The sequence below is a fragment of the Magallana gigas genome, chromosome 1 (genome assembly GCF_963853765.1).
Source record: "Magallana gigas chromosome 1, xbMagGiga1.1, whole genome shotgun sequence".
Lineage (NCBI taxonomy): Eukaryota > Metazoa > Mollusca > Bivalvia > Ostreida > Ostreidae > Magallana > Magallana gigas.
In genome coordinates this window covers 67580292-67607095 of record NC_088853.1, presented here as the reverse complement: position 1 = coordinate 67607095, position 26804 = coordinate 67580292, and the positions used below count along the sequence as shown (strand labels likewise).

At 31.4% G+C, this 26804-nt stretch overlaps 1 protein-coding gene across 1 annotated transcript; it reads right to left on the bottom strand.

Moving 5' to 3' along the window:
- Positions 1 to 1462: 1462 nt before the first annotated feature.
- LOC105317615 (deoxynucleoside triphosphate triphosphohydrolase SAMHD1) lies at positions 1463 to 26804 on the bottom strand. Its single transcript, XM_066067583.1, is given in 17 exon segments — positions 1463 to 2985; positions 3387 to 3518; positions 3599 to 3703; positions 4009 to 4095; positions 4476 to 4659; positions 4923 to 4979; positions 5446 to 5537; positions 5640 to 5804; positions 7524 to 7574; positions 13064 to 13213; positions 13359 to 13423; positions 15369 to 15484; positions 16004 to 16164; positions 16305 to 16336; positions 16713 to 16829; positions 18277 to 18352; positions 26737 to 26804. Coding segments are annotated over 16 exon segments (1611 nt in total). The 5' UTR covers positions 18302 to 18352; positions 26737 to 26804; the 3' UTR covers positions 1463 to 2913.

Here is a 26804-nt window from a genome sequence, read left to right as displayed (position 1 = left end):
ATGTTGTCAATAATTGTAACATTAAATAATTTGAGGCATGCACTCTGTTTTCCGCACCGCTCCACCACGTTTGACACCAACCTCCAATATATGAGTCTGTAATACTCTGACAGTATCACCGACTTGTACTCTAGAATCGACGACGTAGCGACAGTCTGCTGGGGAAATGGAATAAATGCAAAGCACTGCTTTTCTTGAAAATAAAAGAAAGGGGTCTGGAATTGAAGATAAGTGCTGAGGAGGAAACGTACTTAGGGATGATGTTAGTTTTATTTATAATTTTGCAAAATGCTGTCAAAACAGTAGATGCCTTTTTTTCAATCTGACTAAACTTTATTATTAATATTTAAGTCCACATGTCAAGCAACGAGGGTGATTTTAGAGGATGGAAGATATTTTTATCACCTTCATACACAATTAATAACACAATTAATAGCACAGCCAAGGTATTTTTATTTCATTTTTTTTCAAAGTCGAACTGATTCATACAAAACAACTTATATTTTTACTTTTCCTCTTGGGACATGTAGTTAGTGTTTCAAAGTTATATCACTGGTTATCAAATGACATATTTCAACTTTTTAAGGCCAAATTTCGATTAGTTTTATATACTTTCCAAGCTTGTGAAATATTTAGCTTTATGTGAATATCATTAACCAATAACATTTCAGAAATACGAGGCGCTTTTTTTCCCGCACCGCTCCAACACGTTTGCCACAAACCTCCAACACCTGAGTCTGGAGTACTGTGACAGTATCACAGACTCTGATATGGAGGACATAGTGACGGTCTGTAGGGGCTCCCTCACCGTCATAGACTACTTCAGCTGGGCGGTCAAACTCAGGCTACTCAGACTTTAAGTCTAAGTTTAAAATAAAGGGACCCTAAAACCTATATGCTGAAGTCGATACTCCATAGCTGTTGATTTCTGGAGGTGTTTGATTGCGATATATATAAATATGTACATGTATAACGCCTAAGTTTGGATGTCAACCTGAAGCTTCTCCGACTCAACTACTTTGAGATAAAGAGACATTCAAACCTAGAAGTTGAGGTTGACACTCCATAATTGTTCATTTTGAGAAGCGATTGTGATGCTTATGTATACTGCCTCAGGTGGGATGTCAAATTGAGGTTACCCAGACTCTACAATTTAAAATTAAAAAGACAAACAAAAGTTATTATGTTGTCATTCAAAGTGTTGGATTTTGATAAATGTAAATACCATTGCAGGTGGGACGTCAGAGCAAAGGTCATAAGAATTTAAGGTATTTAAATTAGGGGACAAATAAATTAAAAAAAATAAATAAATAATAGGCCAATTTAGTTTTTGTAAATGATATAAATGAATAGTAAGTATGTCCTTTTCGTATTCATTTTATTAATAATTATGAATTATTCTAATTTCAAAGGAAAATGTTAACACATTGTATCTTTTTTTCTTCATTTTTATTTAACGGAACTTTAATATATAATACACTTTGAATTTCTAACATTTACAGAAAAAAATGCATTTACCAGGGATAAAACCAAGACTATATTCTTTTGAAAATACATGTCCTTAGAATATCTCACAGACGTCTACAATAAAATTTTAATAATCACATCTAGATTAAGAACATATGTTATGATATCTAAAGTATATCACAACATATTAGTTTCGAGTTTATTGGTACTTTTAAGTGCACATAGAACGAAAAATACATTATTACCATTAATCATATTACAGGAGTGTAAATCTAGTTCTATGGTTAATATTCAATAATATTGCTAATGTTAAAAAAAAAACCCTCATTATGGCCAAATCCTACCCAAGGTATCATGCTATAATAAAACTCGCATTTACACTCTTTGATGATGCTTCCGGACAGGTTTCAGCTTTTTTGTTTTGGCAAAATTGATTTGAATAATATTTGCTTTTTAAATACAAACAAAACATTTCATTTTGACAAACTTAAATCACCTTTACAAAAGGATGCTTTGAGCAAAGTTTAATAAATATATCTAGTCTTGCAGAAAAAAAACCCAAAAAGTAAAAGTTTGCGGACGGGAGGAGAGACAGTTAGACTGACGTTATACAAAAGTTGATTACAAAAAATGACTAGAGCCTTCAGCTTAGGGGATCTGTAAACCACAATGTGTGTCTTCATTTTCATTCCCGTCGGTATTTGATAAAAAAAATCAAAGTAGGCACATTGTAAAAGAAATAACTGAAGAGGTTTTATTAGGTCAGTAAGGCCAGTATAAGGGTAAACAACTTATATTGCCTAATGCATTGTATTGTAGTACACGAACATGCACTCTTCAATTGAAGCATGAAGAAGCAGCACAAACTATCTTACAAACTACTCAATATTGGTTTGAGAGAGACTACAATTGGATAATCCTTTAATTAAGTATAATGTTTACAGCATTAGATGTAGAACAAATCCTTCAACAGTCAGCAGTTTACTAATCTTGAATTTTTTTATTAACTGATCCAACGATTACTTTTCATGGATAGGGTCATTAGATAAGGAAAATTTAAATCATTAGTTCAAATTTTGTAGTTAAATTTTTAATCAATACTTTTACCGATCACTTTCATCGGAATATGTGTGGACATCTGTACTTACAAGATAAAAGAATCTACAAAATTACTTATATCTTTTAAAAAATGACAAGATTGATGTTGCCATTCATTGGAAAAATAATATGAATTAAAATGTATATAAAATAAACAAACAAGATTTTTTCCGACTGATATTAAAAGTACAATAAAAAAAGCAATACTTTTGGCATACATGCAATACCCAATAAATAACTGTGTTTATAGTATGAGCGAATCACTAATTTCACTTTCGAGTCCCTTAGTAACTAGCAAAGTATGAATCCCATTGGCTTGGTCTTTTTTGGTCTTCGAATATGTGTTAGTTAATTAGTAGATTTAGCGCCAGTTTCTTTCTTCTTCACAGGGGTCATCGTAATTATCTGACTATCACTGACCTGAAATATTTTCAACCGCATGGAATTAAATCATTATTACCAGTGTATTTAAACAATATCTGTAAAATTGTAGATACATAGAAAAATATCACAATCAAAATAGTTATATACGATTATTTTCCATTTGGGTCATTACAAGTTTTTTCACTGTAGATTTTCAAAAGACCTTTTGGATTTGAAGCATAAACATTAAACAGATACCCCAAAACATATATGAAGTAAGTATGTAAATTTGCTCTGTTTTACCATATGTGCCAAGTGATAGGGTCTACTATGTTTATATATGTTATAATGTGAAGAATACAATCAAAAAAATGAAAACGTATTTTTATCAATGCACTTAAAATGTTAAATATTTGGGTGAATGGTTTACATAGAAATAACATTGAATAGCCTTTTACCACAGAACAATTGTTATCCTTGCACCAGTCTGTTAGAGCCTGCTTGGCCTCTCCTAGGCATTTCTCGTCATCCCTTTTACAATAAAATCGAATTCGTTGTTCCTCAAATTTTACGGGAAGCAGATCAGATACCTAAATGTTGCATTGTATAGTTTAGAGTTACCGCTAATTAAAAATATTGAACAATTTGGAAGGAATTAAAAGGATCATACCTCAGCTTTTTTAACTCTAATTGCCACATCAGGATGTCCTTTTGTGTAAAAGCGGACATGATCGATGGGGTTTTTGTCTTTCATGCCGTAATTCAAATGTACAACCTGCAATTAGTTCAGTCTAGTAACGGAAAAATTAATAAAAGTATTGATAAACTATTTTTTTCCTATACAAATTTTTGAATGTTATCAAGTATTCTCTTGGATACGATTTTGATTTGTTCCCTAATGAAACAAAGACTGAATCATGCTAATATATTAATGATGTGTACGTTTAAACTTTTTATTTTTAAATCATAAAAAAAACAAGTATGGCTGACTCTATGTAGGCAAAATCAGCTGTAGTGATCAAATTGGAGTTACTTGTATTAATTCTTTGCAAATCAAAAATGCATGTATACTATATTTACATCAACGGTAACATCATTTTCGCCTAAAGCAGTGTTGTTTTTCTCTAGTATTCTAACATATTGTTCTTTGACTGTTCTTGCATCCATCTATTAAAAAAATATATGTGCGACCTACTTTAAACATAATTAAAATAACTAACAACAACTTTTACTTACAAAAGAATACCAATTGAACTATATTGATAGGTTTTTCTGATAATTCCCATTGAATTAATATCAAATGATTTACATTTATTTTCCTCTAACACCGTTTTTGTTTTATTTGATATAAAGGCCAAAAAAACTGTTGAAACTTTGAATTTTATTCACTGACAAACAAACTAATTTATTGTACAAATATTGCTTCACGGAATTTTACCTTTTGACACATGTACTTTATCTAATGAATTTAAAAAAAAATGTGTTTTGCAGTCAGGATTTCGACTAATTCTATTATTATATTTATGTTTTATTCATATTCTCATTACCTTTTCATGAGGATGAGTTTGTCCGACAAATTTATACAGCTGCCTGATCTTAACTTTCATTAATATTTTCCTGGCCTCCTCAAGATTATTATCGTTTGAACATATTATACGATCAACGATGGAATCTGTCAGTTTTTCATAGGCCGCCATGTCGTTCAAAGTCCCCGATATACTTAACAGTTTTCTTAGAAATGATAATGAGCAGTGTGGCTATTACATCAGTAACATGATAATAGGGAACACCAAACAAGTTAAAGACAATATTTTCATTTACAGCTTATTGCAGCTGATTGAAAAAAAGTGAATTGTTAATGTTTTGTTAAATTGCCGTTTCACATTTCTATAAGATTGCGAAATTAACAATAAGAAAATGAATGTTAGTGAAATTGCAAATGAAAGTGAAAAAAAACAATGATATGTATTAATTTGATGCATGTTTGATATTACCCATCTTTCCCAGGTGTCATAATATGTTCATCAGCCTTTTTCATTGCCTCAGATATCCTAAATGTAAAAAAAAAAAACAAATCCATTAAATACTGAATACAGGGTTATTTTCGGCCAGTGTAAGTTTCGCTGTTTTCCACTTGGAAACGGTTTCGTCCCGTCTCAAATTCGTACAGATGCAGTTGTGTTAACAGAGATCTTATTTGCGATATAGAATTAAATTCGCCCTCTGACAACGAGGGCCAAAGGGGCGAAAATGAAACGAGGGCAAATATAGGTAATGACCAGACCTATCACAGGTACTATTCTACAATTTATACAAATTATTCAACATTATCCCAACGAACATTCATGCATAATAACAAGTCAAGAAGTGAAGAAGTCAACGGCATATAACTGCATTAAAAGGATAAAAGATTAATGTTTGCATGTTACTGAAACACACATGTGTAAAAAAAACTGACATGTAGACAGAATATGAAAAGTTTGGATGATTTATCAAGTATTGATTGGATTATCCTACATTATTTCTATTATGTTTCCCACACTGTGCTGGTATGCTCGTCTGTGCAACATGTTCCGAGTATGAAACATTTCATACAAATTTTCTACTTCCTAAAAAAAGAAAAAATAAACACGTTTTGTATGAGTTTTTGTTATGTTTAGATATTTTTTTCGAGATTTTTTTTCTTTTCCAGAATGGTTCATGAAAATAACCTTATCTCTGAAGCATATTTGTTTTTCACCATCAACCTCCACCACTCTCGCAAATTTCAGACACCGCGTATGATCAAAGCTGTTCTTGATTCCAAGCATATGACAATCCCGAGCAAAGTAGTCCCATTTATCTACATCAATCCCATTTCTCTTGTTGGCAACAATCTGTTTCAAGGTACCAGTGTAAAGGAATCAAGCAAGCTTATCAGAACAGCAAAACTAATTTGGATACACTTTAGAAAATACACTGAGTGAAAGTCATTGATTATCCATTATTTGTCAGTATTTTCAGTAAACTTGGTATCACTGACCACGCGGGGGTGTTTAGGAAGCATATGGGCAATATGCCGTCTTATTTTGACCGTTGTATTCAAAATTGTGAAATTAAATAATTATTTTAAATAACATCAACAACTTAGTATTATCCTTTAAAATAGATGTCAGTGCAATAAAATCGGGTAGTACATCACAGCCACATTGGTGCATTATCACGTGACAACTATAAATAGCTTACGTATATTCCTTAACATAAAATGAGATAAAACAATACTACCTCGCGGTTTCCAAAATAAAATAAACATACCAAGTGAAGGCAAAACATCTCAGTTTAATCAAAACCGCTGCTAGAATCCTATGTTTTTCCTTATTAAAAAGTTATTCATCCGGTTCTCGTAAAACCTTCCCAACTTTTATAAAGTTTGCACGGAAAACGGCAAAATGCATTAAAACAACACACACCATGGGATTCTAGCAGCACTTTTCAATTTAAGCATTGATCAAACTAACGATACGTATACAATTTCAAGATCAATATACACGGGGTAGTGTTGTTCTAGTCGAATTTTTATATCGTAAACAACGACAGAGGAAAGCCTGGCCGAGAAATAAAAGCAAATTTACATACCTTTTAGCGAATGATTGATAAAACTAACATCTCCCCCAGTATCCTTATGTTCAATTCTCAATAAATCACACCACAATACTTTATTAGAGTTCTTAGATTAGTTATATTTTGAATATGTTTACAATGCTTTCCGATCAAATTCACACCACATTCAACTTTTAGTCATGACGTCATCATATGTAAATCTACGTAATGCAAACTTATTTCTGGCAAAAAATGTCGTCAGTATTTTTTATTTGTTTTTGGTCTACGTTTCGTTGCTTATATATTTGAATATGTACATAATAACTAAGATTTGTGATTTCACTGAATTACATGTAACTCAGATTCCATATGCTTCCTTAACACCCCCGCGCAGATACAAACACAACTTACATCAAAAAAGCACTACCGCATCAATTAAAACTTAATTACAAAACAAAAAAATGAATGATAAAAAACTCTTTCATTCAATCACATGAAAACCAACATTTTTTCAATAAATCATACCATTTTTTTAGAAGGTGCATTATCCATGTTTTAAAGATGTATATGTACTTTTTCTGTAGATATACTGTAGATTTAATATTAATATGTCTGTTACACAACATTTTATTGATATGTGACAAATGACTTTGAGTATATCAAATACCTAATATGATGGACAAAAGAGTTGTTAAAATGCATTCAATTAGTAAAAAAAATAAAGTCTCTCTAGTTAATATAATATAATGAAAAAAGGATTCGATTACATTTTTAGAATTTAATTATGAAAAAAATATTCTCTTATAATTTTAATATAAAAAACACAACCTACTGTACAAAATATGGTTTTGATATCTAGATATGAAGGAAACTGACAGTGAATAAAATCCACGTTTTCTAAATACGCCCCCCCCCCACCTTAAGCAGAACTACATTTTTAACTCTATTGATATTAGACACAATGGAATGACAAACAACAAGAGCAGAACTTTTATTAAAACATTTTTTATAGTTACCTCATAAAGAAACTTTTTTTCTGTATCCCTTCCTTTGTATCTTGGCCAGCCCTGATCGAAATGGAAAATGTATTGCACATATTTCATATTTCATCACTCACACACAAACATCTACTAGTATATGCATTCCAACATTTATTTTATTATAATACACACCCCTGCGAATGTGTTTGGAATGTTTTCTTTATCGTTGCTAGGCATTAAAAAATCCAGAGGTTCTCGAATGAAAGTTCATGAGGCTTCACCGTGATTTGTTCAGTTCCTGTGAAATTTCGAGCGGAAGTATATGTGTTTGGATAATGTTCTCAAAATACGTAAGTACTTGTCGTTTTTCATATAATATCCTACTTTGATTTATGTTAAAACATTAAAATCTTTTAAGATGTATGTTTTATTTCACCATCTAGAGGTTATTACAATTCAACGATGATATTCAGAATAGAGTTATCGTTCGTGTTTAACCACGTGTAGAGTGGTTAAAAATATAAACATTGGGTTGCTTAATAAAATCATAGCTGTGTTTGATGCTTGTTGTGTGCAATACCATGTTTTTTTTTTAAAAAAAATGGGTGGCTGTTTTGCAAAAAGAATTAGTATATCAAGCCATTTCAAGGAACATTCTGCAAAAAATAGTATAGACTGTTTCACTTTTGATGCAATATTACTAGGTCAAGTGCGGATCGAAAATAAACGCTTAGGGGGATCTCTACTAAGCATGTTCATTGTTGCAACGGCAGGAAAAAACTATTTTTTTATCGTCACATTTATTTATAGAACGCATTTTATCCACTAATTAATGAAGATAAAGTTTAAAATCAATAAACCACTAGATTTTTTATTTGACTACAAGTACCTTGATTCTATGAAATAGACTATAAACACGAGGTACGATTTTTACTGCGAAACTGAAAGAGTCAAACAAAAACACGTGGTCTAAAATTTAAATGACAATAACATTCGCAGGGGTGATACAGGACGGTATAAAGTATAATTGTACACATGTTAATTAGATCTTTCCACCTTTTTGTGGAAAGGCCTGTAGAGTTTGTTCTGTTTCGTAAATTGTTTTTTTTTTTACTCTTATTAATTTGTTTTGTAAGAATAAACAGTTCTGCTTAGGAATATTAAAATCAATTTGGCATTCATATCTGTATATAAAAACCTCAAACAAGTACAGAGTGAATGCCGTTGTTTATATTTAAAACCGAAAATCACAGTTGTATTTGGTTCACTTAAAGGATTATACAGTCTAATGACACTAAAATAATATAGACTGCTTTCTAGCACTTTCCGTTCATAAACATTTCTAAACTATTTAAATTCCTTTATTTTGAACCACACGCTTGAGAAGCAGCTGAACGCGATAAATCGGGAATGAAAAAAATTATCTTTGTTTATTGTTCACATTTATATTATGGACGTGCAAAAATGCATAATAAACATTTCACAACTTGTGTATATGTCTCTTATTTTACTAACATGGTCATGTGTGTAGTTACCACAAAAATAAATCTATACTTACTTATAATGTAACTGAAAAAAATGGCACATATTTCATATGCATATTTCATATGCAAGTAGCAGATAATGCATATGGGTGTGAAAAAAAATATATAGAAATATTTTTTTTCCTTCGGACTTAACGGGACATGGTCAGGATTTTGGTTAAATTATATTTTCTGTTTTTATTATTTACAATGCTTTAGGAGTGCATTTTTAATGATACAATGAAATTTGAGAGTCAGTTGTAAAGTTATAATTAAGATGCATAGCTCACAATTCTTTGAAATTTAAACAAGGCTCGTTCCCTGTTTTTGTTTAGAAAGGTTCAATATACCTGTAAAAACTCTTTTAAAGCAGATTTTGTATCTTCTTACTCATTTTAAGCATAAATAAACAGTTCCTAAGGTTTAACACATTTAATTTATGTCTAAAACGGGAATTTTTACTTTAACAATAGAAATGAAAACAAAAGCTTTGTTTACATAGCAAAGAATTGTAAGCTCTGTAACTTGCTTATATCTCAACGAATGACAGTCAAATTCTGGTTGCTTATTAAGAATGTCTTACTTAAGCAATGTAAACATTAAATTCGTAAAAATAATTTTTGACCAAAATCGTGACCATGCCCCTTTAAGGTGGCTTGCAGGTTTACCCCATAAAAAATCGCACGAGAAAACATACCCTGAAAATTTGTCAAATCGTTCTGCAGGATTAACAGTTCATTATAAAAATATTTATCAAATGTGTCTACGCTGTTTTTATGCAGTGCCGTCTTGAACTTGATATTGTTGATGGTGCTGTTTTGACGCTTTCCTAATGAATACATAGGAAAATAAGCATTTTTCGAGATGGAGTTGTTTTGAGAAATTGCAAGTGACTTTTAAACAGTTTAGACAAAGAACTATATATGATAAGAGTTAAATTTGACCCCCATAATTCGCCATTTTTAAAGTGTTTCGGGTAAACTAAAATGTTAACTAATTTTTTTAGAAGAGTTGATATAAAATATATTTTTCATCTATTTATTTGATTTATTTGCACTCACTGGCAGTATATGACGTCAGAAGTGACACCATTTCTATAATTCAATCAAAATCAGCCAACAATTGACATTTTTCTTATCTATTTACGAATGGGAAATATAGAGCACATGCTTGAACAAGGAAATTTTTTTGTCACTTATTAGTCTTGGCTAGATACATCTCTGATTAAAATATTTTATTTGTTCAAGAATGCGCTCTATGTTTTCGGAAGGAAGAACTGCTTGAAAACAAGATGTTTTATGCTCAAGATGCAAAAATGGCGGGAAAAGGTTGTCTTTACAATGTCATATTTCTAAATTGAACCAAAATGAATATGATGCAAACACATCGAATACATATCTGTACTAAGAAAACAAAGAATGGTAGTAAAATGATGAAGTTCATTTTAGGAGGCCATTTTAGGCCCTTATCAAATATAGTTCTTTATCAACTGTTTCTGTGCGTAAAGAAAAGGTGATTTAAAATAAATTAATGTAATATAAGTATATGTGTTCTCGCTAGAGTTTTCGCTATCTTATTTTTATTTTTGATAATTTCACCGAAAATTGCCGTATTTTCGTATTTGACGTCGTGAGTCCGACGTCTTTTATTTTTAACCCGTTCCACTTATTTAGTGATAACATTACTTAAAAATCAAATTTAGACTTCTTAAGCTTAAACTAGAAGCTTACAGTTCTGAAAAAAGCTATTTTGGGGAGTATGAAAATAATACGGAGATAAAAAAGAGCATATTTTTTTATTATAAATTCGAAGTTATAAGGTCCCCCATGTACCCCGGTTAGCATTGGCCTGTAAAAACAATAATTCTTAATTTTGCTTTTGTATTATAAAGACTATTATAAAGACTAAACAATTAAAAAGATTTGTAAAGTTGCTATTAAGAATATTAAATTAAAAAGCCCACCTTTGCCCTCTTATTCTAAATCAGAGAATGCAGAGCGTAGTAAATTTTTTATATATAAAAATTTAGATGAAAGTGTGGTACCAAATTTTTGAATAGGTTCCCAATTTTCAAATTTTCTTTGTCAAAGGTTATGTTAAATGTTAATGTAAATATATGCGAATAGTCTCAAATCTAGAAAACAGATTATATTTGTAAGATATGGAATTTTATTTTGGCAAAATCTACACAACTAATTATAAAAATTTAATTTCCCGGCTTTGTTACTCCTTTTTTTCGGTCAAAATATTTACGATATACTTTCTATTAATGCTTATATTTTTTATCTTTTGAAGGATTATTACGGACTTAAAACTATTTTACAGACCCCCCCTCTCTCTATCTCTCTTTCTCTCTCTCCTTTTGAGCTCGAGACTACATGACTGTCATTACTTAGCTTTTGTGAACAATTGCACATAGAATATAAAAAAGTAACGTTCCAATTCTGCTGATAATTTACGTAGTTATGATGTATTGCTTCCAATCTGCATTTACAACGTACGATTCTTATATGAAAACAAAGAACTTTGTATGAATTACTACTTTAGTATTTACACTATAGACCTAAATCGACGTACTTTAATATAACTAAGAGCATTTGACGTTAGAAAATGTCAAGCGGGAAACCTTGAGGTGTCTTCTTTATAACGTCATAAACAAATGTGCACAAAACAGCCAGTCGAGTTATCAAAATTGAGTATAGAATTTGATGACGAAAGCAAACCCGCGACCCACCTTAAACGTTACGTTTTCATTAGTTTAACTATAGCACGTGACTGCGTCATATATTTTTTTTTTCGTTGAGTACTAGGAAATATGGCCGTCATTGGCCGGCGCTTGGTCTACTCATTTCGACATTTTTATATCATTTAGTACAGACACCGCATGCCGTAACTTCTGAGAATATTTTGAGTATTTGCCCATTAAAGCTCTTTAAAATTAGAGTAATTGCCCTTTGAATATTGACGTCACATTTGTGTGTCTGGGGTAGAACAAAATAACAGCGTTGAGATTAACTTAAACCTCTGAGAGGGATGGGGGAAAACGTTTGAATTGAATAAGTTAATATTATTGAATCGCAGATTTTCAAATACTATTTGAAAAGTAAGATTTATAATTATGAAGGGTTTAAAAGAGTTAAATAAGACGATATGTTAAAAAACTTGTTATTTATGAGTTTGCGTAATTCATCGTTTTCTTTAAATAAATATGTCCTTCATAGTCCTCTGGAAAACAAAACGCTTATTAGGTTTGTTACTATCCATCAATCCACTATCTATCTATCTATCTATCTATCTATCTATCTATCTATCTATCTATCTATCTATCTATCTATCTATCTATCTATCTATCTATCTATCTATCTATCTATCTATCTATCTATCTATCTATCTATCTATCTACAGTCGGTTCAAGCATATCTTTTACAACATACACCATAGCATATCATAGCATTGAAATCTCATAGCATAGCATTGATATCTCATAGCATAGCATTGGAATCTCATACCATAGCATACAATCTCATAGAATCGCATTCGTCATATCATACCATAGCATACCATAGCATACATACAACATTTTTTAACTCGTTTCTTAATGTTTTTATTTGAAAAAATATATGTTAACATAATAGGTTTGTGGTAAATTTTGGCTTCTTATTATTTTACTTCGAAATGTGTGGATCTCTTCTGTGTATGGAGGCGGTTTTGTTCAAATCTCATAGCATACCATAGCATAGCATAGCATACCATATCACTAAGCCCTTCATTTGAATTTCTCATAGCATAGCATACAAATCTCATAGCATAGCATACAAATCTCATAGCATATCATTAAAATCGCATACCATAGCATAGCATACATTTGTAAAAGATATGCATGAAATGACTGTATCTATCTATCTATCTATCTATCTATCTATCTATCTATCTATCTATCTATCTATCTATCTATCTATCTATCTATACAACTCATAATCTTTTTTTATGAATAAATTTTAAAGAAATTTTAAAATCTTAAAGAAATCTTAAAGAAAGTCCTTGTCCGTGTACCTGAGCCTCATTCTTCGATGGTCCTTCGATTAGTTCCTTTATGAACATTATGTCCCTGTTCAAGTCTTCATGAAAATAATCCATTCAATGTGTGTTTAAATTGTTTTGTTCGAGTAAGTGCATGAACATTTTTACAGAGACAGATTCATGCTGAAAAAAAAAGAAGATCTCGTTACGGAAAATGGCATTCTACACTATGCTAATACTAGTTGATCAAAATTGAATGATATCATTAATTTCCCATTGAGAAATCTCTATAGATTTGATATCTCCCTTTCAGAGATAATATTACTACCTTTGTTTCGATGCCGATACTTGGTAAGAATTTATTATCAAACATGTGAGAAAATGGTCCATGACCTGTAACAAAAGATCATTCATCCAATGTCATACTGATGCCAAACATGGTCCTGCTATTGGAAACTAAATCTCCATTTTGGAGTTTAGATAACAAAAAAATAGACTCACAAACCTTGGTCATATGAGCAACAATAAGCATGATTCGATTTTATCAAGTCAGCTTTATTGTATCAAATGCAAAGTCTCGTATCAGCTTTTGTGAAGATTTTTTTAAACTGTATTTTATGTTATCTGTTTGTAAAATTTCAACGTAACATAGCGACCACATCTTACCCAGAGGATGATGAATTGAGCAACCTTGAATACACCTAAATAGTATGGAATCATCACTGTTTGTGGGAGAGTGCCATTTTTGCACCCGTATAAGATGCAGTTTTGTAAAATCCATATACACCAAAAAATAGACCATTGTCTAGAGAGTATATAACCACTTTTGTTACAGTGTGATTTACCTGTCAGGTTAAATATTTATCTTCAAAATTTAAAATCAAAAAGGAAAATAAAAAATCCCCATGATAGGGGAAAATCCTATAGGTTATTCTAAAAATCCTTTAATAATTATATTTCCTGTTAGGATAAAAGTATTTTCTACAGGAATTTGATTCAGACAGGAAATTAAGATTCCCTATCATATTTTAAAATCCTAAGGAGGGTTTGTTCAAATCCTATCGGAATTCAAATTCCGTAATTTTCCCGAACTTTCTACAAAAGAAATTACGTCTCTAGTCTACAAACTATAGGAACATTTCGCAACTATATTATGTTCATTATTTGAACAACTTTGAATCTACGCTGCCCGAGGATGCTCCCAGGGAATTGTCAGGTTTCTTGCCTATTTGTTGTTGGGAAAAGATTTTTAAAGATTTTTCCCTCATTATTCCTATGCAAAAAGGCCCCTAATTGCCCCCCCCCCCTTTCTTTGAACAAACCAGAATCTACATTTAATGAGGATGATTTCACAAAAGTGTAAGCTTTTCTGGACTATTGGTTATTTTAGAGATCAAGACGTTATTCTCAATATATCCATAGGCCATATTGTGCAATTATTGAATAATCTTTAATCTACAACACCACCCGAAGATGATATTAGACATGTTTTTTCTCTTTTCTGTTCAATTGAATTTTGAAAGAAAGGTTATTGAAGATTTGCAATATATATCTTTAGAATAATGAAATTTCAACACACCTATTGTGGCCTCACACTATCCTTTGGGATCATAATTTGAACAAACCTGAATCTACACTACCTGTGGTCGTTTCTACCCAAGTTCCTGTTTTGTGGACAATTGGCCTTTGAGCAGAATTTTGTAAGATACAAACAAACATATATTCAATGATTTTTATTTGTTTTCCTTTTGAAAGAAAGTGTCACCCTCTCCTTTAAAAAGCTTTAATTCCCTAACTTAGAATACTTTGTGGCTAATTTGGTTATAATAAGTCCATTGGTTATGGAGGAAACGTCGAAAATGTAAAAAGTTTACAACAAACGGACAAACAAAAGGACGCCAGACAAAAATTGCTCAACTGAGCTTTAAGCTTAGGTGAAGTAAAAATAATTCAATAGTTAGTTACCAACTTTCTTTCCCGAATGGATTTCGAAAAAAAAATAAGTTGTAAAATTTATTTCTATTTTAAGGCTTATGTCATGGTAGCCTACCCTGTCACATGTACCTATTTAAAGTACAGAACTTAGTCGTTGTTTAAAAACTTTCTGGTCTAAATTGTATAAACTTGCTTTTTTTCACGCCGTAGAGGACGTAAAGAAGATATTGAAACAAAAATGGTTTAAATCCATCATCCATACATTCATTGCTTCATTTAAAAAAATGCCATGCAGTTTTCAAAGAAAAGTTTTTTAAAACTTCAATTGTTAAGGAAATACGATATATGACAGGGGCAGTGACGTGGGAACACTGAGTGCAATGTGCGTTGTATGCGTAAATACCTAAGTCGTGACACAGTCCAGCAATCTGTATACACAACACGTCATTGTCAGTGATTTTCAATTCTGGTTGTCCTTCCTTCAAGGCGGAGACGAGCTGTCCAGCCAGATGACAGACCCTTTATATATATATATATATATATATATATATATATATATATATATATATATATTTATTTATTTACATGTACCTGTCAGACATTTTGTTTTTGGTTTTTAAATATTTTCCAAAAAAAAATTAACTAAAAGTTGTATCTGTTTTGAAAGTGGTCTAATAATGAATTTGAATTATTTAATGATCGCAACTAAACGTATTTCCGTCTCTCATCTCACGAATGTGCAACTTTTAGATCTTATTTGGTTTTCTTAGTTCCGTACGCCCCTATGATAAATTCAAAGAAATTTATTTCTAGAAAGACCTACATAATTTCAAGTTAAGTACTTTATTCTCCAGTAACATTTTCTAATAAAAAAATGTTTTCTATTAACCAAAAAATATCTTAATGACAATGTCATTATACTGATTTTGAAAATGAATTAGCTTTATTATTAGTATCAATCTTCAAGGTGTGTAGGGTCCTTTTGAAACTGAGCAAATCTACACAACAATTTTACCTACAAAATGTCTACATACAAACCCAATAGAATGTTCGAATCGATTGTGACTTGCACCAGGATAAACGAAATAGGTTCCTCCAAGTTGTTTAATGGATCTAAGTCTTTGGAATTGAGGAGTGTCGATGATTTTCACACACAGGGGGTGAATTTCAATGTGACCATGAATAGGGTCATTGAATATCTGTGATTTAGATATGTAATTTTTAGTTAGATTTTAATCAAATCAATGCATAGTCTCACTAAAAAAGTCTGCTTACTACACTACAATTCTTAATCATTACATATAATTATTTCTAAAAAATAAATCTATTAATATTTTACCTTTCCCGACAGAGACGGCTTATGGTTGTGTTCTTCACCCATGATAGATGCGATGTTGAAAATAAAAAAATTAAAAAAGTTTATCAATGCAACTTTGTATATCTTGTGAGCATGACCATTTTTTTTATATTATTATTTACTCGATGATAAAACAAAAAATCAAAACTCTTTACAATGTACATCAAAAGTAGCCCTTGTAACAAGAACGAAATCTGGGGATTTTTAAGAACAATAAAGCCTTATTGCCATTTTGAGGGATTGCCCCAGACAAACTGCTTGCCATAAAAGCTGGGCCAAGTTAATATGACCATGGATGTTTATTCTTTATTGTTCTTTTGCTATACTTTACTTGACAAAATTGTGTAAGTTAGCAGTCCAATCTTCAAGGTTCAATAGTAATTAGCTAACCTGATGTGCTAGGATGATCAAACGGTGAGCAGTCATCATCAGTTTTTCTTCGTTTCTTGTCATCGCCTTGCTGCTCAGGACTTTGGGGACGCTTAGGAAACGTAACTGCATTATAACCTTAAACGTGCAACATGATATTGCGACTGCAATATATCGCATGATGCTTAAGTGGACATATAAATAATAATGAGTTTTGATTAAAGAAATCACATTGGTTGCGCTTTATTGCTAACATTTTCCTTCTAACATCTTAAAAGCAGATTCGGTTTATTGAACTGCTTAGGAACTGCTTTTGAGACTTTGCTACGTTGCACATTGATTCGCAGTACAGTTAAGGCGGTCAACAAAAATATGGGCAAATTTTTGTGATGAAAACACGTATTCTTTAGTTAAACTGGCATGTCCTTTTTAAAATCAATAACAGTCACTCAAATGCAATATATTTCTAAAATATATATATAACAGTACAATATTTTATGTTCATAGTGGTCACGTGATATGGCAGTCGCATGGTACAAGCAGATGTATTTGTGGTTTTGAGGTCATTTAAAAAATTCAATATTGCAAGGGCATAATCATGTCAAAATTCACAACTGAATTATGAAATAACTTGATGTTATATCGTAGATTTTGAAAACCGGTTTGAACTTTTTAAGATAAGAATATCTGTTAGTAGAAACCGTAATTTATAATGCATATGTTGAATAATTTTCAAGGTCACAGGGTTAATTTCATTAAAAAATAATTAATTTGTAAGATTTTACAAGGATCGTAGAAGTTTTTAAGTTACATAGCATATTTCAAATTCACATGTAAAAGTTTGTCGGGATCAGGTAAGTGTATGCCCTTGCAATTAAGTGATTTATTTAGGTACTCAGATTTTAGATATACGATATTTTATACAAAACCGAGGTGGCTTCTTTATACGATGCATACTTTTAACAAAATGAAAATAAGACTATATAGGTAGCATTCTACTAATAATAGTTTTAAACAAAATATTCATTTACACTTTTCCGTTAATGTATGTCATTTAGTTTTCTTCGCTATAAAACTGCACGATAGCCTTCAATGATTTAACTTGATGCGTCATTTTGAAGCATATGACGTCATATTTTATAGTACAGCGAGAACGACAACTCGCTTATTTTTCAGTGTGTACGATATAACGGACATCAAAATTGTAAGTAATAGCATTTGTTGTTTTTAATTAAAAGATTAGTATAAGTTAATTTTACTAATAAATATATTAATAAGTACTTTCGAGGCTTGTAATATACTGTGATGTCATAATGCACATTTCCCGTACTTTTTGTCTGAACGGAGTTTATTGATAGCCTTAACTGTGCTGCGTTGTAACGATTTCCCCGTGTTATACCAATAATAATTTTTATTACAACATTTCATATAATCAATCGCCAGCCCAATCTTCATAACCCACCGACAGCTAGTTTGGATTCAATATTCACTATTTATTGTAAATAGTAAATGCTATTTACCGGTATATTAGTTATATTCCAGATACTATGTTGGAACAAATATCTAACTAAAAATTATAGCTTACCTTTGAAATAAGAAAATAAACTCATCTTTGCATGTAGAACGTTTCAATGTCCGACCGGCAAAAAATCGCACGATACCTGAATAAAGGTTTATATATATTATATATATATATATATATATATATATATATATATATATATATATATATATATATATATATATATATATGAGTTTATTTATCTTACACAATTTAAGTTTCTGATTGGTTGGTTTGCTGAAACGTTTGTACAATGTTATAAATGCTGCGCTAAATGTCTCAAAACATTTAAATTAAGCTTTATGGTTAACGAAGAAGAGAAAGTGATATTATTGTCTGTTTAATTATTCACGTTTTGTTTGTTGGTCATAATCAAATATCATGAGATCAAAACAATAAATGCTTGTAATGATTTTTCCTACCCATATTTTCAGTGACATATAATTGAGTGTTAGATAACCGATTCAATCTTAACTTGATTTGAAACTTAAGCTACATATTAAGAGTTTATTGTGTCTTACGAAAAACCCCATCGTAAACAGGTTATAAATTTTAAATGTAAGATCTGTTACATTACTGACGAAGTTACTATCCCAAATGGAGAGTACCAGTGATAAAACTGTCTAAAAACTACTTTTTTAATCGTGGTTATATAAGAAGCGATTAAAAGGCCACTTACACGACCGCAAAAAATGACTTAAACATTGTTATATACCCAAAGAAAATCAACTACACCTAACATGAATTTTGCAAGATAGATTGGGTGAATTTTAATGTCTGTCAAAAACGGCGAAAACAACGCAGTGAACTAAATTTTATTATTATAAAAAGAAAGAAAAAAATGATAGTGTACAGGTTTTTTTTACGATCGAACATTGACATTTATCTTTTTAATGCGATATAAGATAAAAGTTGAATCATAATTAACAAAGGAAACTTAAAACACAGTATTTAGAGATTCATTTTTATGGTTAACTTATGTGAATTTTAATTTTGATTATAATCAACTCTCCTATGCAGTTACTCTGGCAAACCGAAATTGAAACAGTGTTTGGCCCTAAGCACAAAACATCACCGTTGGCAATACTATGTCTTGAAAATAATAGAAAAAAATGTAATGTGTGATGAAGCATTGTTTTTCAAGGAAACTTATCTATAAACACTTTGAAAATAGTCAAATTTTATATACTACGAACAATTAAGATATTTTTGTAGTCTCATGTATTCCTACGCCAGAGTTAATATAGTCTCGTTCAGCAAGACGCTCGGCTGTTTCCGTAAATCTGCGACGGCTTTCTTGCTTGTCGGATATTAACGTTGACAGCCGAGCATCTAGTTGAACGAGACTAAAGTTCAATATCAATAGTGCTTGAATCCATACAATTTTTAGAATTGTATTGAAAACTTACACATACTAGTAGTTGAAATTTATCTTTAAATATTACATGATTCATATGGAGTTTCTCGAAATTCTTGTCGGATAAGTCTAAACATTCATATTATAAAAAAGCGATAATTCAAATACAAACTAGAAACTAATTGCCATGCAAAATAAATTGATTTTAAAATAAAAGATAATCGATAAAATCAACTCCCGTCAGTACTTCAGTACTTTGATCCTTTATGCAGGCGTACACTGTGTTAAGTTTTAATGTGAAAACTTTCAAAATAGCTTTAAAAAGTAACCTTGGCCCTTGGAATTCTTTACAAAATTTAACCAACCGCTGAAGTAAAAGAAATATGAAACGATGAAAATTTATAAATAAAACCAACAACATCGCTTTCAAAAGATGAAACACGTCGAGAAAATACATGATCTTATATAAAAAATCGTGGGGAAGACAGTATAAAAAGTGAAGTCTTTGATTTATAGGGCACTTACATGGTGATCCATAAATCCTGATACTATTAAAAACTTCATAGAACTCTTACCCGATGAGGTAAATTCTTAAATAGGGTACCAAATGCATCTAATCTCCAGTGACTAAAAATTTATAGCATTTGTAATGTACGAAACAATCTACTAAAATTGGTTTTTGGTTATTTATGGTGCCCCATCTTTACCAACTGGTTACAAAATCGAGCTTCTGTACTTTGAGTCTCCTTCACCTAAAACTGTAATCTGTTCTATGATTAACTGTATTTTGAAGACATATAAAACACATTTTAGAGTAGTAGGGTAGTACATAATTAAAGATCGACGGAAAAAATAGAGCACACCATACAGGCTTTTATAGTGAAAGAAAAACTAAGGACAACTCTGAACAACATTTTAGGGAAACCAAGATCTCTATTTTGTCCAGGTTCTTTAACTGATCATCTGAAACAGCTGAATATGTTACAATGTAGCAAGTTTTTGCAGTTATAGCTCTTGTTAAGAAATACTTAACTGTAGTAAAAATTGACAACTGTTATCTATAAATAAGTTCTAAAACATATTTCAAAGCACATTTCACAATTATTTTTTTTATCAAAGATGATTAATTGAATCATTTTTAAATAACATCCGGCTGTATATAGGATTTTAATTGTAAGATCTTTTACATTACTGACGAAGTTACTATCATAAATGGAGAGTACCAGTGATAAAACTGTCTAAAAACTACTTTTTAAATCGTGGTTATATAAGAAGCGATTAAAAGGCCACTTACACGACCGCAAAAAATGACTTAAACATTGTTATATACCCAAAGAAAATCAACTACACCTAATATGAATTTTGCATGATGGATTGGGTGAATGTTAATGTCTGTCTGTCAAAAACGGCGAAAACAACGCAGTGAACTAAATTTTATTATTATAAAAAGAAAGAAAAAAATGATAGTGTACAGGTTTTTTTTACGATCGAACATTGACATTTATCTTTTTAATGCGATATAAGATAAAAGTACTTTGATCCTTTATGCAGGCGTACACTGTGTTAAGTTTTAATGTGAAAACTTTCAAAATAGCTTTAAAAAGTAACCTTGGCCCTTGGAATTCTTTTACAAAATTTAACCAACTGCTGAAGTAAAAGAAATATGAAACGATGAAAATATAAAAAAAAAACCAACAACATCGCTTTCAAAAGATGAAACACGTCGAGAAAATACATGATCTTATATAAAAAATCGTGGGGAAGACAGTATAAAGAGTGAAGTCTTTGATTTTTAGGGCACTTACAGGGTGATCCATAAATCCTGATACTATTAAAAACTTCATAGAACTCTTACCCGATGAGGTAAATTCTTAAATAGGGTACCAAATGCATCTAATCTCCAATGACTAAAAATTTATAGCATTTGTAATGTACGAAACAATCTACTAAAATTGGTTTTTGGTTATTTATGGTGCCCCATCTTTACCAACTGGTTACAAAATCGAGCTTCTGTACTTTGAGTCTCCTTCACCTAAAACTGTAATCTGTTCTATGATTAACTGTATTTTGAAGACATATAAAACACATTTTAGAGTAGTAGGGTAGTACATAATTAAAGATCGACGGAAAAAATAGAGCACACCATACAGGCTTTTATAGTGAAAGAAAAACTAAGGACAACTCTGAACAACATTTTAGGGAAACCAAGATCTCTATTTTGTCCAGGTTCTTTAACTGATCATCTGAAACAGCTGAATATGTTACAATGTAGCAAGTTTTTGCAGTTATAGCTCTTGTTAAGAAATACTTAACTGTAGTAAAAATTGACAACTGTTATCTATAAATAAGTTCTAAAACATATTTCAAAGCACATTTCACAATTATTTTTTTTATCAAAGATGATTAATTGAATCATTTTTAAATAACATCCGGCTGTATATAGGATGCCCCCTCCTGTGTCGGGCAGAATTTATCTTCCTTGTCTTGTATCACATGATTTTATTTCCTCTGAGTAATTAAAATAGAATGTTTTTCTTTAAATCTTTATAAAGCTTACACATCTACTTCTAAAACAAATCCATATCCTTTCACCAGGTAGGTGTATCAGACATATTCGTCTCTATTAAAGAAAAAAATACCCGCAAGCACTATCAATCAAATTCCAGATTTCATGCTTCAATTTCCACAAACATTCTGAATTTTTATCAACAGTTTCACTTGAGAGATAAACAGGCATTCCAGTGCAACTCATACAAATGATATAACAGCAGTAAATACTTAAACAAGTCGTGTGTATGGCAGCTTTACTTAGAAAAAAACTCAGAAAGGAGTTCTGATTTGTTGATCATGTAGTATCCTGTCATCTTACACTTGTAACATGTAACCCACTTCTTTCATTGGTGATACGAGTCTAACAGTTTACACTCGACAGATAATAACTGTTTTACTTGAAAACATTAAAAAAAACCTGGGGTACCTTCAGCCAGCGCTTTGCTTTGGTCATGAGTGTGACAAATTAGCAAAGAATGTTAACACATGACAAGTGTCATTTTAAAATGCAGCTTTAAAGTTAACTCATTACAGGGCAGCAGAAGAATACTCATACATATTAACTGGTAATAAGCAATCTATTTGACTTAGGTCCTATAAGAGATGATTTTAATATTGTTTAAATCATTCTTACCCAATTTTTTCCAGCAATCAAAATAATCCAGCAAAATTAGGAATTAACAGATTCATGCTCCGCTGAATGTCAAATCAAGAAAAAAAATGCAAGCCATGTGATTTTATTGGAATCTAATGGAGCATTCAAGTAAGGGTTGCCATAATATAGTGTCACCACAATACAGCCGAAAATACAGCTTATTACCTGGCACATGTAAATCCCTGTAGGTATATATACTCAACTGTATACCTGAATATACCGAAAGTTGTCACAGCTGACTTCACAATTTAAATATACACAAAAAAAAAATTCAAACAAATTACAAAGAAGAGCTCTTACATCAGTGTATGGTCTTGAAAATACATTGTCTGGTACAATTACATATAGAGTGGAGAAACCATACATAACGTTGCCAGTTCCAGGGTAACATTTAAATTCTCTCATGGATCTAGGTCAGTAATCCTACCCCGCCTTTATGAAGATGACAATTAACATTACAGACTTTCTATTGACAACACACCTGATCAATGCTCAAAACAATACAGCGCTGGACAAATATTTGGACACCTCCAGTGACGATTCAATCAGACCGCCTTAACTGCTGTGCAATCAATGAGATGATGTCATTAATGTATGGTCTAATTCCCACTGTCGCGTACTAATCACATAATAATATTATTGTATATGTCAAGATTTACTTTGCCGACGATCTATAGCCTTTGACAATTAATTCAGAATAAGACTCCCTCATTCTTCTAAAACAATATTAACTAAAATAGTGACACTACTGCTGACTGAGGTTACTCCCTGTGAACTCTAATGCTTCAGAAAAGCAACACCCTTTCATTAAAGTATGGCTGACTTAGAGTAAAGTGTTAATTCAAAGTTTGGGATATCTTATATCTACCACTATGGCAGAGGAATGGCTAAAGCTGCGCTTGACTGCAGCTCTATACAGAAAATTTAGGTAGACCGGCCAATCAACCTGAGCAAGAGCTCTGAACCTAAAATAAAACTTAATAAGATATACCGTAATAGGTAATTTTATGCCATTTCTTCAATTAATTATATAAAAAGAAACATATTTTTTTGGTAATTGTTCTTTAAAAATAGTCGGGTGTGGAGGTTAAGGCCAGTTTCCCTATTTATCTGTTGCAAGACATAAGTATATTGAGAAGTCTACTTTTTCTTTTAATCAAATCTTAATATTATGCACATTAAGATATTCAATTTGTGGAAACTTAAGCTGTTGTTATTTGAACATCATAGATGACATCGATCAGCTGGTTCTGGAACTAGAAGTATGCAATATTGGCATATCTCACTATTTCATGCTCTATGCAATGAAACAATGTGTAAATAATATGAGCCATTATCTCCACAATCTACATCTGAAGCAAGTATACAGCAATAAAACTAAATACAGTAATACGTGTAAACTCTATCACTACTTGGTCTCCTCACAACCTTGTCAGAAAAAAAAGATACCAATCTTCTGTACATTTGTTAATATTAACACCGTCATCAATGTTCTAAGGAGACCTGGCACTCCTACATGTACTTTGGATGCGAAACAGCTCTAGATTTTTGGTGATCATTGAATTTATTTGCCGGTACTGCACATTTTGAAACCACTTCAAATACTGACACAAACACATGCAAAAAAAATGTTGTGATTAAAAATATCCCCTCCTTGAATAATAAACATATAGGTATATATATTATGATATGCATGCACAATGTAGATACATGCATTGATATTGCTGTATTTTTGTGCTACAATGTATATTAAAAATGTCTTTGGATGAACTATAAACAAGGACATTCTTTATAAGACAAACATGGAGCAGTGGAGGGAGTGGTCTTTTATATGATATCAACATCTATTGTAAATTCCGACATTACTCATAGTATAATATATAGATCATTCATTGAAAAGATGGCGTTGAATAGATTAAACTTTCACTTAGTTTGACTAAATTCAGACTCGACTTTCTGTAAGGTGCTATGAGATGTCACTGTGCAAATGAGTTAGTGAACCTGGATCTTCAGTAAAAATTTGATTATTTGTAGATCTAACTTCTGGATTCTTAAGAACCATGCCCCTAGTCTCCTAAACTCAAACTTGTGATCTAAATTGACTGTGTTGGAAGGTAACATCTATTGTACATTGATTTCAAATACTTCTAGGCTTACATAGGCATTGCCTGCTGCCTAATCCATTTATGTAAATGTATATTTGCATAATAAAATATCATGAATATGTTCAAATAAAACAAAACTTCTCGAATACAAAAAAACACAAGTACCCTGTGTCGACAGTAAACGTGGGGTGGTCAGTGTTTCACACAGTACCCCAATCGGTGACCATGGTGACAGCCATACATATCTGTGGCATATAAGTTTATCGATAATTTAAACAGGACGGACAGGGCAAAAACAAGTTTAACTTTATTTTAAGTAATGCAGCAAAATCTATCTAAAAATCCAGAGCACCCCCCCCCCCAACTCCACAATCATGCAGGGCTTTTATCATCTATAGTCTGTCCCAAGTTATTGCTTCCGTCACTTTTTGATGATTTGTAATAAAAATACATATACCTGTGAAAGAAGTACAGTTAAAATCAATGAAATAGAAAATATCCAAGATATCTTTATTTATTGACAAATTATCCCTTTTCACTCATACAATTTCGCAGGAACGAAAACAAATTTCTTACGGAGATTTATAATGGGAAATATTTGCATCTTTTCTCCATTCGGAAGTACTTGGGACACCTCGTGCAATTTGTCAACGTTATCATCCGGGCTTATTATTGTTTGATGCAATGCAGAATCTCCGTAGACTTTTAAATTTTGGGATGTGTTTTGAAACCTGAAGCAGTAGAGGGGCGTTTCAAAACAGATAATCTGGACAAACTTCCTATTATTGGATGAGTGTGACTAAAATGGGTAGAGTCTCGTTCACCTAAAACTGTAATCTGTTCTATGATTAACTGTATTTTGAAGACATATTAAACACATTTTAGAGTAGTAGGGTAGCACATAATTAAAGATCGACGGAAAAAATAGAGCTCACCATACAGGCTTTTATAGTGAAAGAAAAACTAAGGACAACTCTGAACAACATTTAAGGGAAACCAAGATCTCTATTATGTCCAGGTGCTGATCATCTGAAACAGTTGAATATGTTAGCAAGAAGTGTATTCGATGATATCCAAAATAATATAATTGTGAATAATAGTAGACCAAAGCATGAAAATTGTATCCTAAACACATCACTGACCAATGATGGTTGTGTGGTTTGAAACTAATTTGAGGAAAGTTTTATTTCCTTAAGAGCTGAGCCCATATGATGAGTTACTGCTGTACTTTTCGTAACCCTAGTGTAAACCTTACTGGGGGGGGGGGGGGTATTTGATGTTATTAAATGATCAAGTTATTACATAAATCCTTATAATCTTAAATATTAGATCTACTAAATAAGTGATATGTGGAGAGAAACCAAACAGAGGTGTAAAACAGGATGCTATGGCAATTTGTCATGAAAACTATAATTTGTACTTGCAAAACGAAAAACTTCGATTTAACAATAGGACGTAATCGTGCTATTTTGATGTTGATGTTAAATACCCAGATTTGTTAGGTAAAACATGCAAACTGGACTTAACCTACATAATATAATACTGCACTCCTTGTAAATTCATACGGTATGTTTTAGTTACTAAATATAAATTTGTTCCTTGAAACTGTAAAGGACATTCACCCAGTATCAGATGTTGTTGATCACCCTGTACAAGCTTTTGTGAAGGAAAATAAACATTTTTCGAACAAATATTGAAGTATTCTATATTATCAAATTAAAACGCATGGCATTTTTCATAAAACCAATGAAAATTCATATTTTATAATTACATTCCACATACGTAAAACAAATATCTAAAAAAAATCAATATCTTACCTTAAAAAACAAGGAAGTAAACTACTCTTTGCTATGTTCGACTGGCAAAAAGTCGCACGACACCTGGA